This window comes from Mytilus galloprovincialis, chromosome 9, assembly GCF_965363235.1.
Source record: "Mytilus galloprovincialis chromosome 9, xbMytGall1.hap1.1, whole genome shotgun sequence".
Lineage (NCBI taxonomy): Eukaryota > Metazoa > Mollusca > Bivalvia > Mytilida > Mytilidae > Mytilus > Mytilus galloprovincialis.
The window spans coordinates 63,990,774-64,006,651 of record NC_134846.1 but is presented as its reverse complement, the minus strand read 5'-3'; the positions used below and the strand labels follow the sequence as shown (position 1 = coordinate 64,006,651).

Below are 15,878 nucleotides of genomic sequence, written 5' to 3'. Positions count from 1 at the left end.
CTCATTTTCCTTTTGTGTTGACCAAACTTTTGTGGCTACACTAATTACTAATAACATGAATAACAATAAACTTCTTTGGAGTTGAAATATGTTTTCTGTCTATTTAAATAATAAACCAAGAAAATTGTCAGCTTGTACACTATGAACCTCTTTGCACAACAATTATGATGCAATCACATGGAATTTTAAACATGAGAAACGAAAGAACTAAAATGAATTAGGCTGGGAAAATAAATGTTTTCAAGTGTGATTTTCTTTTTTCAGAAAAAAGCACTGATGGTTCACAAGCTTCAGAAAACTGGGGATTGTTTATGGAAATCTGTGATGTAATTAATGATACAGATGAAGGGTAAGATACTTATATTAGCTATATCAATTACAGCCAATTTCAATGAGTGTGTAGGTAATTGTAATATCTTTGGTTAGATTGCTTGTTAGTTGAACCGTTAAGTCATTGTTAGGTAAGGTATACTACCCTCCTTTCGCAGTAGTCTAGTCCTACAGACAGATAGATTGGTTATCTGTCAGATTAGTCTACTCTTAGTGGTGGGTAGTTTACCTAACCTAACAATGATTTCACGGTTCAAGCTAGCTGACCAAAACTATTGCCTTCACACTCGTTTAAATCAACTTTAAAGTCATTTAAAAGTTTGTTTATGGCCTCTGTATTTATGTGTTTTGATGTCAAATCAAGTCTGGAAATAGAACTGGCTGTCGTGATAAGGACGGTCAGCCAGTAGAATGAGTGGATGTCTAATGTATTAGGTGCATGATGTTTGTGATAGTAGTTGTCTGATGTATTAACATTTGCTATATTAAAGTATTTCACTATGGTACAATGTGCATATAATGACAATGATATGTTCTGGTTGGAAAACTTACAAATTGTAATGTATAAAAACTTTTTTTTTTGTCTTATACTGTACCATCCCTTCACAATAGTGCTGTCACAGAAGTAAATCTGCAGTAAATATAAAAAAAAGATATGTGGTATGATTGCCAATGAGACAACTCTTCACGAGAGACCAAATGACCCAGAAATGAACAACTTGAGATTACCCCTTAGCCTTCATTCATGAGCAAATCTAATACTGTTTAGTCAGCTTTTAAAGGCCCTAAAAATGACAAATGTAAAACAATTCAAACAAGAAAACTTATGGCCTAATGTATATACAAAATAATGAATGAAAAACAATATGTAACACAGCAACAAACAAAAATCAATGAATAACTTGCTCTTTACTTGAGACCGGCACATATAGAATGCAGGATTTAACAGGTAATGTTAAATATGATTTGAAGAGTGTGATTGGTGAAGATTCCTGTTTTAAGATGGTAAATGTAACAGTCTGTAGGTCTTATCTCTTGCCACTGAAGAACAACAAACCTTTAGTGGTCATTCTAGATTTTATCTCATGTAACTTTTTGCATGAAGAATGAAGAATTTAGATTCATATAAATTATAAAAGTTTTTTTTTTTATATTTCACAGACCAAAAGATGCTATTAAAGCAATTAAGAAAAGACTGTCACAAAATATGGGAAAGAATCACACTGCAGTTATGTACACTTTGACAGTAAGTTTCTAGACTACCGCTTTCTTAAAGTATTGTACAACGTACAAGTGAAAAGGTAAAACATGTGACATAGAAAAACTTGGCTTATTTCATCTATTATTTTACTTAGATGACATTTAAAGATGATTCAGATATATTATTGTCGAGCCTGCAACTTTTCTTGCAGAAAGCTCAACATAGGGTTAGTGATCCGGCGGCGGCGTTAGCTAACTTCTTAAAAGCTTTATATTTTAGAAGGTAGAAGACCTGGATGCTTCATACTTTTTATATAGATGCCTCATGTTACGAAGTTTCCATCAGTCACATGTCCAATATCCTTGACCTTATTTTCATGGTTTAGTGACCACTTGAAAAAAAGGTTCAGATTTTTTTTATGTTGAATTCTCTCTTATTATAAGTGATAGGATAACTATATTTGATATGTGCGTACCTTGAAAGGTCCTCATGTCTGTCAGACAGTTTTCACTTGACCTCGACCTCATTTCATGGATCAGTGACCAAGGTTAAGTTTTGGTGGTCAAGTCCATATCTCAGATACTATCAGCAATAGGGCTAGTATATTCGGTGTATGGAAGGACTGTAAGGTGTACATGTCCAACTGGCAGGTGTCATCTGACCTTGACCTCTTTTTCATGGTTCAGTGGTTATACATTTTGTAGTTAAGTTTTTGAGTTTTGGTCTGTTTTTCTCATACTATATGCAATAGGTCTACTATATTTGTTGTATGGAATGATTGTAAGGTGTACATGTCTAGCGGGAAGATGTCATGTAACCTTGACCTCATTTTCATGGTTCAGTGGTCAAAGTTAGGTTTTTGAGTTTTGGTCTTTTTATCTAATACTATATGCCATAGCTCAACTATATTTGGTGTATGGAAATATTTTATGATCTTTATGTCAGTTGCACAGGTTTTATTTGACCGTGACCTCATTTTCACGGTTTATTGCACAGTGTTAAGTTGTTGTGTTTGGTCTATTTTTCTTAAATTATAAGTAATGGGTCAACTATATATGTTGTATAGAAGCATTGTTAGCTGTACATGTCTGCCTGGCATAGTTCATCTGACCTTGACCTCATTTTCAAAGTTCATTGGTCTTTGTTTAGTTATCTTGGTTAATGTTAAGTTTATGTGACAGTTGTAATAAAGCTTAGCTTTATACTTCATTTGTACTTAGGACTATCAACATAATATCAATGATTAGTATAGAAGTCGAGACATTTCAGCGTGTGCACTCTTGTATGAATTTGTATTGACATAAAATGTACAAGCCTTTTGATGCATTACCAAAACAACATGAAATTTCCTATAAAAGTAAAAAAAAACTTGGAAATATCTAAAAATATTCAAACTTCATCATGAAAATATCTTAATATAAAAACAAAGGATATGGTGTATCCATCAGTGACACACAATCAGTACATGTATAGCAAACACACACTAAAAACAAAGGATATGGTGAATCCATCAGTGACACACAATCAGTATATGCATAGCAAACACACACTAAAAAGAAAGGATATGGTGTATCCATCAGTGACGCACAATCAGTACATGTATAGCAAACACACACTAAAAACAAAGGAAAAGTTTGTAATAACTGATCATGATCTCAGTCAATATTGCGACCAGTCAGACCCAACAAAGGATTTTTAAAACAGTAGTGACATTGGTATATCATTGATATGGTAATTTTTGACGAGCCTGCAACTTTTGTTGCAGAAAGCTCGACAGAGCGATAGTGATCCAGCAGCGGCGTTAGCTCACTTCTTAAAAGCTTTATATTTTAGAAGGTGGAAGACCTGGATGCTTCATACTTTGTATATAGATGCTTCATGTTACGAAGTTTCAGTCAGTCACATGTTCAATGTGACCTCATTTTTTATGGTTCAGTGACCACTTGAAAAAAAGTTCAAATTTTTTGTAATGTTGAATTCTCTCTTATTATAAGTAAAAGGATAACTATATTTGATATGTGCGTACCTTGCAAGGTCCTCATGTCTGTCAGACAGTTTTCACTTGACCTCGACCTCATTTCATGGATCAGTGAACAAGGTTAAGTTTTGGTGGTCAAGTCCATATCTCAGATACTATAACCAATAGGGCTAGTATATTCGGTGTATGGAAGGACTGTAAGGTGTACATGTCCAACTGGTAGGTGTCATCTGACATTGACCTCATTTTCATGGTTCAGTGGTTATAGTTAAATTTTTGTGTTTTGGTCTGTTTTTCTCATACTATATGCAATAGGTCTACTATATTTGTTGTATGGAATGATTGTAAGTTGTACATGTCTAGCGGGCAGATGTCATGTGACCTTGACCTCATTTTTAGGTTCAGTGGTCAAATTTAAGTTTTTGAGTTTTGGTCTTTTTATCTAATACTATATGCCATAGCTCAACTATATATGGTGTATGGAAATATTTTATGATCTTTATGTCAGTTGCGCAGGTTTTATTTGACCGTGACCTCATTTTCACGGTTCATTGCACAGTGTTAAGTTTTTGTGTTTGGTCTATTTTTCTTAAATTATAAATAATGGGTCAACTATATATGTTGTATAGAAGCATTGTTAGCTGTACATGTCTGCCTGGCATAGTTCATCTGACCTTGACCTCATTTTCAAGGTTCATTGGTCTTTGTTTAGTTATCTTGGTTAATGTTAAGTTTAAGTGACAGTTGTAATAAAGCTTAGCTTTATACTTAGGATTATCAACATAATATCAATGATTAGTATAGAAGGCGAGACATTTCAGCGTGTGCACTCTTGTATGAATTAAATGTTTACAAAACTTTAAAGTGATTTGAATGCTAAGGACTCTCTTTGGTGAGGAATAGATAACCTTGGTTAAATTTTTCAAAAACTTTTTACCTATTTTGGTTTGATCTTCACAGATGAATCTTTTGTAGACAAAACACGCTTCTAGCTTACAAAATATAGCCTAGTATCATTGTTAAATTTTCTAGGAGTATCCATATCATTCTAGCAAAGTACTACTTTAAAATTTTCTCTGATCATTGTCAACCACCAATGGCAACAATATTTCAAGTCCCAATCATGAAAAATTAATTGATGGTATTACAAGACCTAAATATTTATGTTTTCATGGTTTTGGCACATTTTAAATTATTTTTACTTGTTATGCAAAAGTTATTATTTGTTATATTTTTACCAATTGTATATTATTTCTTTGTATATTTAGTGTTTGGAGACATGTGTGAAAAATTGTGGGAAAAAATTCCATCAGCAAGTAGCCACAAAAGATTTTATGGGTGACTTAGTAAAAATAATTGGTCCTAAATATGACCCACCAACAGTTCTTCAAGAAAAAGTGTTAAGTTCTATACAGGTAAAAAGTTATATAATCTACAGTAAATTAATACATGCTATATACCTGCAGCTTACTATATGGTTTTTGGAGGGGTTAGAATGATTGAGTCAACATCTACATGTGCAAATCATCCTGTCATAATGAGTGAAGGGATTTAATTCCAAAACAGGATTTCCAAATCTGTTATATTGTCTGGTCAAGCATGACAAATCAAATCCTGGACTTGTGCCTAGCCTGGACAGGACATTCATTGAATTGCATCTATATAATTTAGTAAAAAAAAATTATTTTGTCTTTTAGAATTCATATCAAAATATCATTTGATGGTATATTTAAAAAGATAGAAATAAAGGTTTTAAGTTGAAACCCGAAGTCCTGCTACCTTATTTCATTTGTAACATGTTTTACCCCTCCTATGTTTAATGTTCGAGCAACTTTGGTTCAGTTTTGTGTTAGTCAATGTATGCCATGTATGCATCTCAAATGTCCTTTATTTTGTTTATGAATACTTTAATTTCATTTTACTGATATTAAATCTTCTCTTACATTTCATCTTAATATATAGAATATAAGAATTCTTGAAAAAAAATTGATAACAGTAAATAGTTTCTTTTTTATTGTGTTATAGTCCTGGTCAGATGCTTTTAAAGGACAACCAGACTTGAAGGAAGTAGAAAAATGTTATAATGATTTGAAGGGAAAAGGAATAGAATTCCCAATGACTGATCTAGATCATATGGCACCAATTCACACACCAAAAAGGGTATGTTTAGGTATAGAAAGAAAATTTAAAAATTATTTAGTCACCATTCTTTTATGAAATATTTTCATAAAACAATTCATAATTTTGTAACATTGATAATGAACTTGCTGTCAAGTAGGACAACTGCTCTAGGTAATAAAACAAACAAATGTATTTCAAAGAAAATTGAAAGAAAAAAATGTTACACACTTTTGAGATTTTCATGAAGGCCAAATGGTCCAGTCAGATATTTGGACAAAAGGAGACACTCAAATTTTATATGAATCCAGGGAGTATCATTTTGTGACCTCTAAAGTTGATACTTTCTTCATCTTTGAAGGGCAGTTTTATCAGATGAGTGATTGATTCTGGGGGAAAGTGATTATATAGGATAGTTGAGAAATGTTATTTTTCTGTACATATACAAAACAACAGCTAAAAAAGAAAGATTAGAAAAACAATCTTGATCTACCTTGACATTTTATAATATTTTTCAGAGTCAACCAGAACCTGAACCTGTTATCAGACAACAAAGACAACCAAGTTTACGAGCAGTGAGTTATCTCCCTTCAATTAAATGTTTCCCACAAACTTGTAGTCATATCTACTTATACCATATCCATATTTTTCATTCGTATTTGTAAAGTGTGAATGAATGTTGTAGATTGACTTATGGATTACTTAATCAACTGTCAAATTTTCATGATAATTTTTTCTCAAACGTTTGGTTAATTTAATTTTACATGGATTTGCTGACTTGAAACATAGGGATATAATCTTGGAGAAGAAACTGTTATCTGCGTATTGATCAGATTGTTGTCTCTTTGACATATTCCCCATTTCCATTCTCAATTATAAGGAAACAGTAACAATTATTTACAGGTCAATTTGCTGGTAAAAATTTTAAAATTATGAATTATTGATACAAAATCAGGGGACATAACTGTTTACACCAAAATGAATGTTTGAAATCCATCTATAACTTTTCTTTATTTTGATGTGTTATCATATAATCTAATCAAAGGGATAAATATCTTAAACATAAAAAAAAACCTTCAAATAAGCTGTACAAATGATTTGTTTTTAAATAACAGTGCAGCGAATATTTGTATTTTGTCATAGTTGTTGATGTGACAATCGACATTAGTTAAATTTTCTAAATACTGTTTAGAAGATGTTGTAAATGTGTCTCCACATCTATTATTCACTTGATAGCATCTTAATGAGACATTAAGCATACAAATGATAATTTTTTCATGCAGATGAAATATGTTGTAAGAGAAGAAATTCAGGTTTGGTTTGTTTGAATTGTTGTTGATGCATGTATCTTATTAGTAAACTCTGTTAGTGTCTTTTATCCCCAAAACAAAGATTGGAGGTAGTTCATATCTATTTTTCTTGTTTGATGTCAATCTCTAACATAGGTCTACTATACAGGTCATGTTAAAATGGTAAATTTTAATGTATACAATGGAAGTGTTAAGTGTTGAAATAATGCATGAAATAATTGAAAATAGGGAAAGTTGAATTCTATTGATTAATTACATTTCTAAGTAGGTAGTATTTATGGAATTTTTATTGTATTTTAAAAAAACAAAACCAAAAATGTAGGGTTGGTAGCATTAAATGACTCAGCCAGAGTTTTCAAAATTAGCTAGGGACTACAATTAGCTGTCTTCTCAGTCTAAATTTTGACAATGCAATTTTAAATTTTGGCCGAGTATATATGTGCTGCTCACTTTTGACAGTTTGACTTTCTACATCTGTCTGATATTTCTGTAAACACTTGATCACATTAGATATGCACCCATAAAGGGAACTTGTTTTATTGATGAATAATGTTACATAACAATCCATCATTATGACATTCATTTATAGGATAGTATATACTGAGGTTTAAAGCTGATGATAAATATGTAATTGAGAGAATATTTATAAAGTCAAAAGAACGCCAAAATGTCCCGCAGATTTGTGATACGATTTATTGAATATTGTTTTTTGTTAGTGAAAGTTGCATGTACAGCTTCATACATTTCAAGTTTTTGTACAACAACAAATTTTTATGGATGTTATTAGTGAGTGAAAAAAGCATGTGCAGGTTAAAACTTTTTCTCTTTTTTTTTTTCATTCGATTATTATGATGTTATATGTGAGGGAAATTTACATTTGTAGCTTTATGCATGAGGAGTCAATGATGTATTTTAACCTTGTGAACTTGTAAACTTCATCAAACATAGAAAGGGTTATTATTGAAGAAATTCAGGAATTCAAAATTGTTGATTGAATTATATGTTCTGGTCATATTGAGCTTAATCCACAAATTTTATTTTTAGAAGTAATATTAACTTCAAAGAATTTTATGAACTCGTAATGTTTTAATTTCAAAATACATTTATGTCATTTAAGCTCAGTTGTCTAATTATTTTTATCCTTTCTTTCCATGAAATGTTTATGTCAAATCATACAAAGTACAGGAGCAAATATATTTAAAGAAAAAACTAAACAGAAATAAAAAAACACAGTCATTATGAGAAGTTTTAGAAGAAACTAAGTTGTATGAGGATTTTATAGCTGATAATATTTACATCAAAACTTACATCATGCTTTTTAACTCTTAGGACCAACCTCCACAAATACCAGTCGTGCCAGCAGGTCCCATTAATCCAACAACTGAACAAATGGCAAAGTTAAAAAGTGAACTCACTGTCGTCAACGCAAATATTAAAGTAATGGGAGACATGTTAACAGAACTCGATCCATCAAGTGTAGATCCATCAGATTTAGAATTACTACAGGTAACTACATGTTACACATAGACCTTGTATAAAGACTTTATCCATTCAGTATAGGGGGATTTGATTTCAGTAGACATGTGCATTTTATTGTCATGCCCTGTCAAAAGAAGAAATCAATAATGCTTTCTGGTTTGTGCATCTGCATCTTAGTCTGTCCATACATCCATTTTGAAGAAATATTCTGAATAGAATCATTAAAATAATTTTAAAAAGTGTTTACTACAATTATATTTTATGATTTTTTTTTAACATTCAGTATTTGTAAGAAGAAAATATTCACCACCAAAGTTGTTACAAAATTATTTTTATCAATGAAGTTCAGCATATAAATATCTCAATCTGACTTCAGAGAGTCTAGATGATACCAGAACTGATTGAATGCTATGTCATTGGCATTGTAGACATCAATATCGAAGTCATAGTAATTTTTTTATGGGAAATAATGCTAGTATAGCTCATTTTAGACATCAGAACATCACTATCTTAATATGACCATGAATGATATCATTATTATCAGTATATGACTAACAAAATAGTATATTTTATTGTTTCCTTCCAGGAATTAAATCGTACAAACAGACAAATGCAGCAAAGATTAGTAGATTTATTAGATAAAATAGCAAATGAAGAAGTTACTAGTAAGTTTCTGTTAACAATCTTATTTTCCTTGATAATATTTTTCTGTTAACCTAACCTGTGACTGCAAGATAAACCTTGGACTGTGATGACACAGCAAAACTAACGAACAAACTAAAAATCTGTTAGAAAGGACTTGACTCATCAGATCAGTACTGACTACAAAAACAATTATCAAAGGGACAAAAAAACACTCAAAGTACACATCTATACTTCTCACAGTTACTAACAGCTAGTTCACTAATAAATGAACCATGGTTTGTCAGACTAAAATATATTCATCAATACACTTCCCATGGATTTAATGTAAAGACTTAGAGAAAAACATTTTTTTAGTACTAAGACGTTTCCTTTCTATTGCAGATGAACTTCTGAGAGTGAATGATGATATAAATAATGTATTTTTACGGTATGAAAGATTTGAACGTTATAGAACTGGCCAGTCACAAACAGACCTGAAAAAATTAGATACACCAACTACAGAACCAGTGATGTCTCCACCTTCTTATAATCAGGTAGGAATTACTTAGTATTTCAACTTATTATACATTCTCGTAATATGTGTGGGATATGCAATCACTGTGCTCATCTGTTGGTCCAACAAATGTTATTTATTTTTGCAATCACAGAAACTATACTGTCATATTTAGTCAGCAGCGGGACAGTGATAAGTTGTAACATGTAAGCACTATTTAGTTTGTCAGATACCTACTTCTTGCTTGCCCATTCTTTGAATTTTCAATATGTTGAACAGAATGACTGCAAATATGGTCAACAGTTTAAAAACAGTGATACGTTGAAAGGTGTTTGGCCTTTTTATACGACCGCAAAAATTTTAATTTTTCGTCGTATATTGCTATCACGTTGGCGTCGTCGTCTGCGTCGTTGTCGTCGTCGTCGTCGTCCGAATACTTTTAGTTTTCGCACTCTAACTTTAGTAAAAGTGAATAGAAATCTATGAAATTTTAACACAAGGTTGGGATTGATTTTGGGAGTTTTGATCCCAACATTTTAGGAATTAGGGGCCAAAAAGGGCCCAAATAAGCATTTTCTTGGTTTTCGCACAATAACTTTAGTTTAAGTAAATAGAAATCAATGAAATTTAAACACAAGGTTTATGACCACAAAAGGAAGGTTGGTATTGATTTTGGGAGTTGAGGTATGAACAGTTAGGAATTAGGGGCCAAAAAGGGGCCCAAGTAAGCATTATTCTTGGTTTTCGCACCATAACTTTTGTTTAAGTTAATAGAAATCTATGAAATTTAAACACAAGGTTTATGACCACTAAAGGAAGGTTGGGTTCGATTTTGGTCCTAACAGTTTAGGAATAAGGGGCCCAAAGGGTCCAAAATTGAACTTAGTTTGATTTCATCAAAAATTGAATAATTGGGGTTCTTTGATATGCCGAATCTAACTGTGTATGTAGATTCTTAATTTTTGGTCCCATTTTCAAATTGGTCTACATTAAGGTCCAAAGGGTCCAAAATTAAACTTAGTTTGATTTTGACAAAAATTGAATCCTTGGGGTTCTTTGATATGCTGAATCTAAAAATGTACTTAGATTTTTGATTATTGGCCCAGTTTTCAAGTTGGTCCAGATCGGGTCCAAATTAAACTTGTTTGATTTCATCAAAAATTGAATAATTGGGGTTCTTTGATATGCCTAATCTTACTGTGTATGTAGATTTTTAATTTTTAGTCCCGTTTAAATTGGTCTACATTAAAGTCCAAAGGGTCCAAAGTTAAACTAAGTTTGATTTTAACAAAAATTGAATTCTTGAGCTTTTTTGATATGCTGAATCTAAACATGTACTTAGATTTTTGATTATGGGCCCAGTTTTCAAGTTGGTTCAAATCAGGATCCAAAATTATTATGTCACCCGATCGACAATGTCGGGTGACATATTGCTTTTCCTCTGTTTCTTTTTCCGTATTATTATGTCACCCGATCGACAATGTCGGGTGACATATTGCTTTTCCTCTGTTTCTTTGTTATTATTATTATTCTTCCAACTATTTTGTCCGCCACTTTTCTCGGAGCCAATGGAACCAATCTTATTGATAGTTAAGTATAATAGGGAACACAAAATTGCGGGTTGCAGTAGGGTCTAAGACCATAAAAAATGGCTGCCGTTTCCATGGAAACGGAACAATTGTGAAAAATTCCACTTTTTGTTTTTTTGGAATAATTTGGAGATGCTTAAACTCAGAATCATCATATTTTAATACAATGAAGGTGCCACCCATATACTAGTTTTGGATGATTTTGGCAATCATTGGAACTACTATGTTGCCATGGAAACTACACCAAAAATTTCAAAAATATGAAAATGCTCCAAATTTTTTGAAACTTTACCATAACGATGAGCAACTTTGGTAGATATGGAATTTGGCATTGGAATTTCCAAAATGTCTGCCGTTTCCATGGAAACAATGCAAAAAGGTCAAAATGCTCCAAAAACTTCCGGGTTTGGTCAATAACTTTGGTATGGTTGAACTTAAAATCATAAAATTTTTACACAATATAGTTATCCACTATATACAGGTTTTGTTTGATTTTGACAATCATTGGAACTACTCTGTTACCATGGATACAGGATCAAATATCTCAAAAATTTCAAAATGCTCCAAAGTTGATGAAACTTAATATGATAGTTGACTGGCAAGTCTGGATGAGACTTTTGACTTTGAAATTTCCAAAATGGCCACCGTTGCCATGGAAACTGCAAAAAAGTCAAAATTTCTCAAAATGCTTTGAACTTAATGAAACTTGACATTATTGTTAACTGGCAAGTACAGATGAGACTTTTGACTTTGAAATTTTCAAAATGGCTGCCGTTGCCATGGAAACGGCAGAAATGTGATTTTTTTTAAAATGCTCTGAATGTACTGAAAATTTACAGAAAGATGTATTGTCATTAACATATGTGCATTCACTGTTAAACCATTTTGAAATGGCTGCCGGTTAGTGGCAATAGGGGAAGGGTGACATCCGCTATTGCTTGCAATGGCAATTCTAGTTATTATTATTTTTCTTCCACCTAATTTTGTCCGGCAGTTTTCTCAAAGCCAAAGGAACCAATCTGAATGATGGTGCACTATAACAAGGAACCCTGACTTTCCAGTTGCAGTGCAACTTTGGAACTAAAAAATGGCTGCCATCACCATGGAAACGGAAAAATGGTGAAAAAATATAATTTTGGAGTTAGATGAATTGTTTGAGAATGCTTAAGCTTAAAATCTTTAGATTTTAATACAATGTAGGTGCCGACTTTATACTGCTTTGGGATGATTTTGGCAATCATTGGAACTACTATGTTGCCATGGAAACTACACCAAAAATTTCAAAAATATGAAAATGATCCAATTTTTTGGAAACTTTAGCATAACGATGAGCAACTTTGGTAGAGGCGGAATTTGGCGTTGGAATTTCCAAAATGTCTGCCGTTTCCATGGAAACAATGCAAAAAGGTCAAAATTCTCCAAAAACTTCCGGGTTTGGTGATTAACTTTGGTATGCTTGAACTTAAAATCATCAAATTTTAATGCAATATAGTTGTCCACTATATACAGGTTTTGAATGATTTTGACAATCATTGGAACTACTATGTTACCATGGATACAGGAGCAAAAATTTCAAAATGCTTTAAAATAGATGAAACTTGATATGATTGTTGACTATCAAGTCTACATATGACTTTTGAAGTTGGAATTTCCAAAATGGCTACGGTTGCCATGGAAACTGCAAAAATGTCAAAAATTCTAAAAATGGTTTAAACTTAATGAAATTTGATATTATTGGTAACTGACAAGTAGAGATGAGACTTTTGACTTTGAAATTTTCAAAATGGCTGCCGTTGCCATGGAAATGGTATAAATGTGAAATACTTTAAAATGCCCTGAATATACTGAAAATTTACAAAAACATGAATACCCATGCATTTTTGTGCATTTACTGTTAAACAAGTTTGAAATGGCTGCCGCTTAGTGGCAATAGGGGGAAGGGTGACATCCGCTATTGCTTGCAATGGCAATTCTAGTTAAGTCTCCCAAACAAAGTTTGGAGACTTATTGTTTTTGCTCAGTTCTTATTATTTTTATTATAATCTCACCCGATCGACAATGTCGGGTGACATATTGCTTTTCCTCTGTTTCTTTACTATTATTATGTCACCCGATCGACAAAGTCAGGTGACATATTGCTTTTCCTCTGTTTCTTTTTCCCTATTATTATGGCACCCTAAACGGAGTTTGGGTGACATATTGTTATTCTACGTTTCTTTTTGTTTTTTTTATCTTTATTATTTTTCTTCCACACTTTTTTGTCCAGTCTGGAACTCTAATATAAATGGACCAAATAAGATGGAACTATACCATAATGTTAACCACCATGTGAAGATTTGCTTTTTGGGGTTGGCACTTTCAAGATGTCCGCCGTTACCATGGAAACGAAACAAATGTGAAAAAATCCAGTGTTTTGTTTTGGTGAACTGTTTGGATATGCTTGAACTCAGAAACATTATATTTTAATACAATGTAGGTGCCGGCCATATACAGGTGTTGGGTGATTTTGGCACTCATTGGAACTACTATGTTGCCATGGAAACTACACCAAATATTTCAAAAATATCAAAATGCTCCAAACTTCATGAAACTTCACAGTAACGATGAGCAACATTGGAAGATGTGGAATTTGGCGTTGGAATTTCCAAAATATCTGTTGTTACCATGGAAACAATGCAAAAAGGTCAAAACTTTGAATTTTCACAGAACATTCCAGAACATCAATGTTAAATTTATTCTAGAGACATTAAATGGTATATGATTATGGAGGGCAAAAATGGCAGCGGGGGTTTGACTTTGGAATATTCAAAATGGCCGCCGTTACCATGGGAACAGCAAAATTATGAAAAACTTTAAAATGCTTTAAATTTAATGAAACTTATAACAAATTTTGCCTAGCTTATGTAGACTTAACTTTTGAGTTTCGAATTTTCAAAATGGCAGCCATTGCCATGGAAACAGCAAAAATTTTCTGAATGGCTGCCGCTGGCCTGGCAATGGGGAAAGGGTGCCATCCGCTTTTGCTTGCAATGGCAAATCTAGTTATTATTATTTTTCTTCCACCTAATTTTGTCCGCTCGCTTTCTAAGAGCCAAAGGAATCAATCTGAATGATGGTGCACTATAACAAGGAACCCTGACTTTCCTGTTGCTTTTCAATATTGGCACTAAAAAAATGGCTGCCATCACCATGGAAACGGAAAAATGGTGAAAAAATATAATTTTGGAGTTAGGTGAATTGTTTGAGAATGCTTAACCTTAAAATCTTTAGATTTTAATACAATGTAGGTGCCCACTATATACTGCTTTGGGATGATTTTGGCAATCATTGGAACTGCTATGTTGCCATGGATACTACACCAAAAATTTCAAAAAAATGAAAATGCTCCAAATTTTTTGAAATTCTTGCATAACGATGAGCAACTTTGGTAGATGTGGAATTTGGCGTTGGAATTTCCAAAATGTCTGCCGTTTCCATGGAAACAATGCTAAAAGGTCAAAATGCTCCAAAAACTTGAGGGTTTGGTGAATAACTTTGGTATGCTTGAACTTAAAATCATCAAATTTTCATACAATATAGTTGTCCACTATATACAGGTTTTGAATGATTATGACAATCATTGGAACTACTCTGTTACCATGGATACAGGATCAAATATTTCAAAAATTTCAAAATGCTCCAAAATTGATGAAACTTAATATTATTGTTGACTGCCAAGTCTGGATGAGACTTTTGACTTTGGAATTTCCAAAATGGCCACCGTTGCCATGGAAACTGCAAAAAAGTCAAAAATTTTCAAAATGCTTTAAACTTAATGAAACTAGATAGTATTGTTAACTGACAAGTAATGATGAGGCTTTTGACTTTGAAATTTTCAAAATGGCTGCCGTTGCCATGGAAACAGCAGAAATGTGAAATTTTTTAAAATACTCTCATTGTACTGAAAATTTATAGAAAGATGTATTGCCATGCAAAATGTGCATTCACTGTTAAACAATTTTGAAATGGCTGCCGCTTAGTGGCAATGGGGGGAAGGGTGACATCTGCTATTGCTTGCAATGGCAATTCTAGTTATTATTATTATTATTATTATTATTATTTTTCTTCCACCTAATTTTGTCCGGCAGTTTTCTCAGAGCCAACGGAACCAATCTGAATGATAGTGCACTATAACAAGGAACCCTGACTTGCCTGTTTCTTTCCGGTATTGGAACTAAAAAAATGGCTGCCATCACCATGGAAACGAAAAAATGGTGAAAAAATATAATTTTAGAGTTAAGGGAATTGTTTGAGAATGCTTAGGCTTAAAATCTTTAGATTTTAATACAATGTAGGTGCCCACTATATACTGCTTTGGGATGATTTTGGCAATCATTGGAACTGCTATGTTGCCATGGATACTACACCAAAAATTTCAAAAATATGGAAATGCTCCAAATTTAATAAAACTTCACAGAAACGATGAGCAACATTGTAAGATGTGGAATTTGGCGTTGGAATTTTGAAAATGTCTGCTGTTACCATGGAAACAATACAAAAAAGGCAAAATGGTCCAAAAAACACCTAAAAGTGGCATTTACTTTCTTAAAAGGGTAGGTCAAATCCATTGAAACTCTGATGGTATGTTCCCTCCCATGTACCAATGTGGTATCTACCATTAGAAATTTGGAATGGTCTGTGTAACCATAGAAACCAGCCAAAATGTCAAAAATTTCAAAAATTTCAAAATGCTCAA

The 15,878-nt window shown here is 32.6% G+C and overlaps 1 protein-coding gene across 3 annotated transcripts in view; it reads left to right on the top strand.

Annotated features, from left to right (window-relative positions):
* The window catches only part of LOC143045604 (TOM1-like protein 2), a 34,937-nt gene that overhangs the window by 2,333 nt on the left and 16,726 nt on the right, over nt 1-15,878 (top strand). For 2 of the 3 annotated variants that reach the window (XM_076218213.1, XM_076218212.1), the window contains exons 2-10: nt 265-349; nt 1,492-1,576; nt 4,778-4,924; nt 5,535-5,669; nt 6,146-6,202; nt 6,911-6,940; nt 8,267-8,443; nt 9,003-9,081; nt 9,443-9,594. In XM_076218213.1, coding sequence (XP_076074328.1) covers nt 265-349; nt 1,492-1,576; nt 4,778-4,924; nt 5,535-5,669; nt 6,146-6,202; nt 6,911-6,940; nt 8,267-8,443; nt 9,003-9,081; nt 9,443-9,594 — 947 coding nt within the window. The remainder of the gene's footprint in view (nt 1-264; nt 350-1,491; nt 1,577-4,777; nt 4,925-5,534; nt 5,670-6,145; nt 6,203-6,910; nt 6,941-8,266; nt 8,444-9,002; nt 9,082-9,442; nt 9,595-15,878) is intronic. The other variant, XM_076218214.1, reaches the window with a different exon arrangement.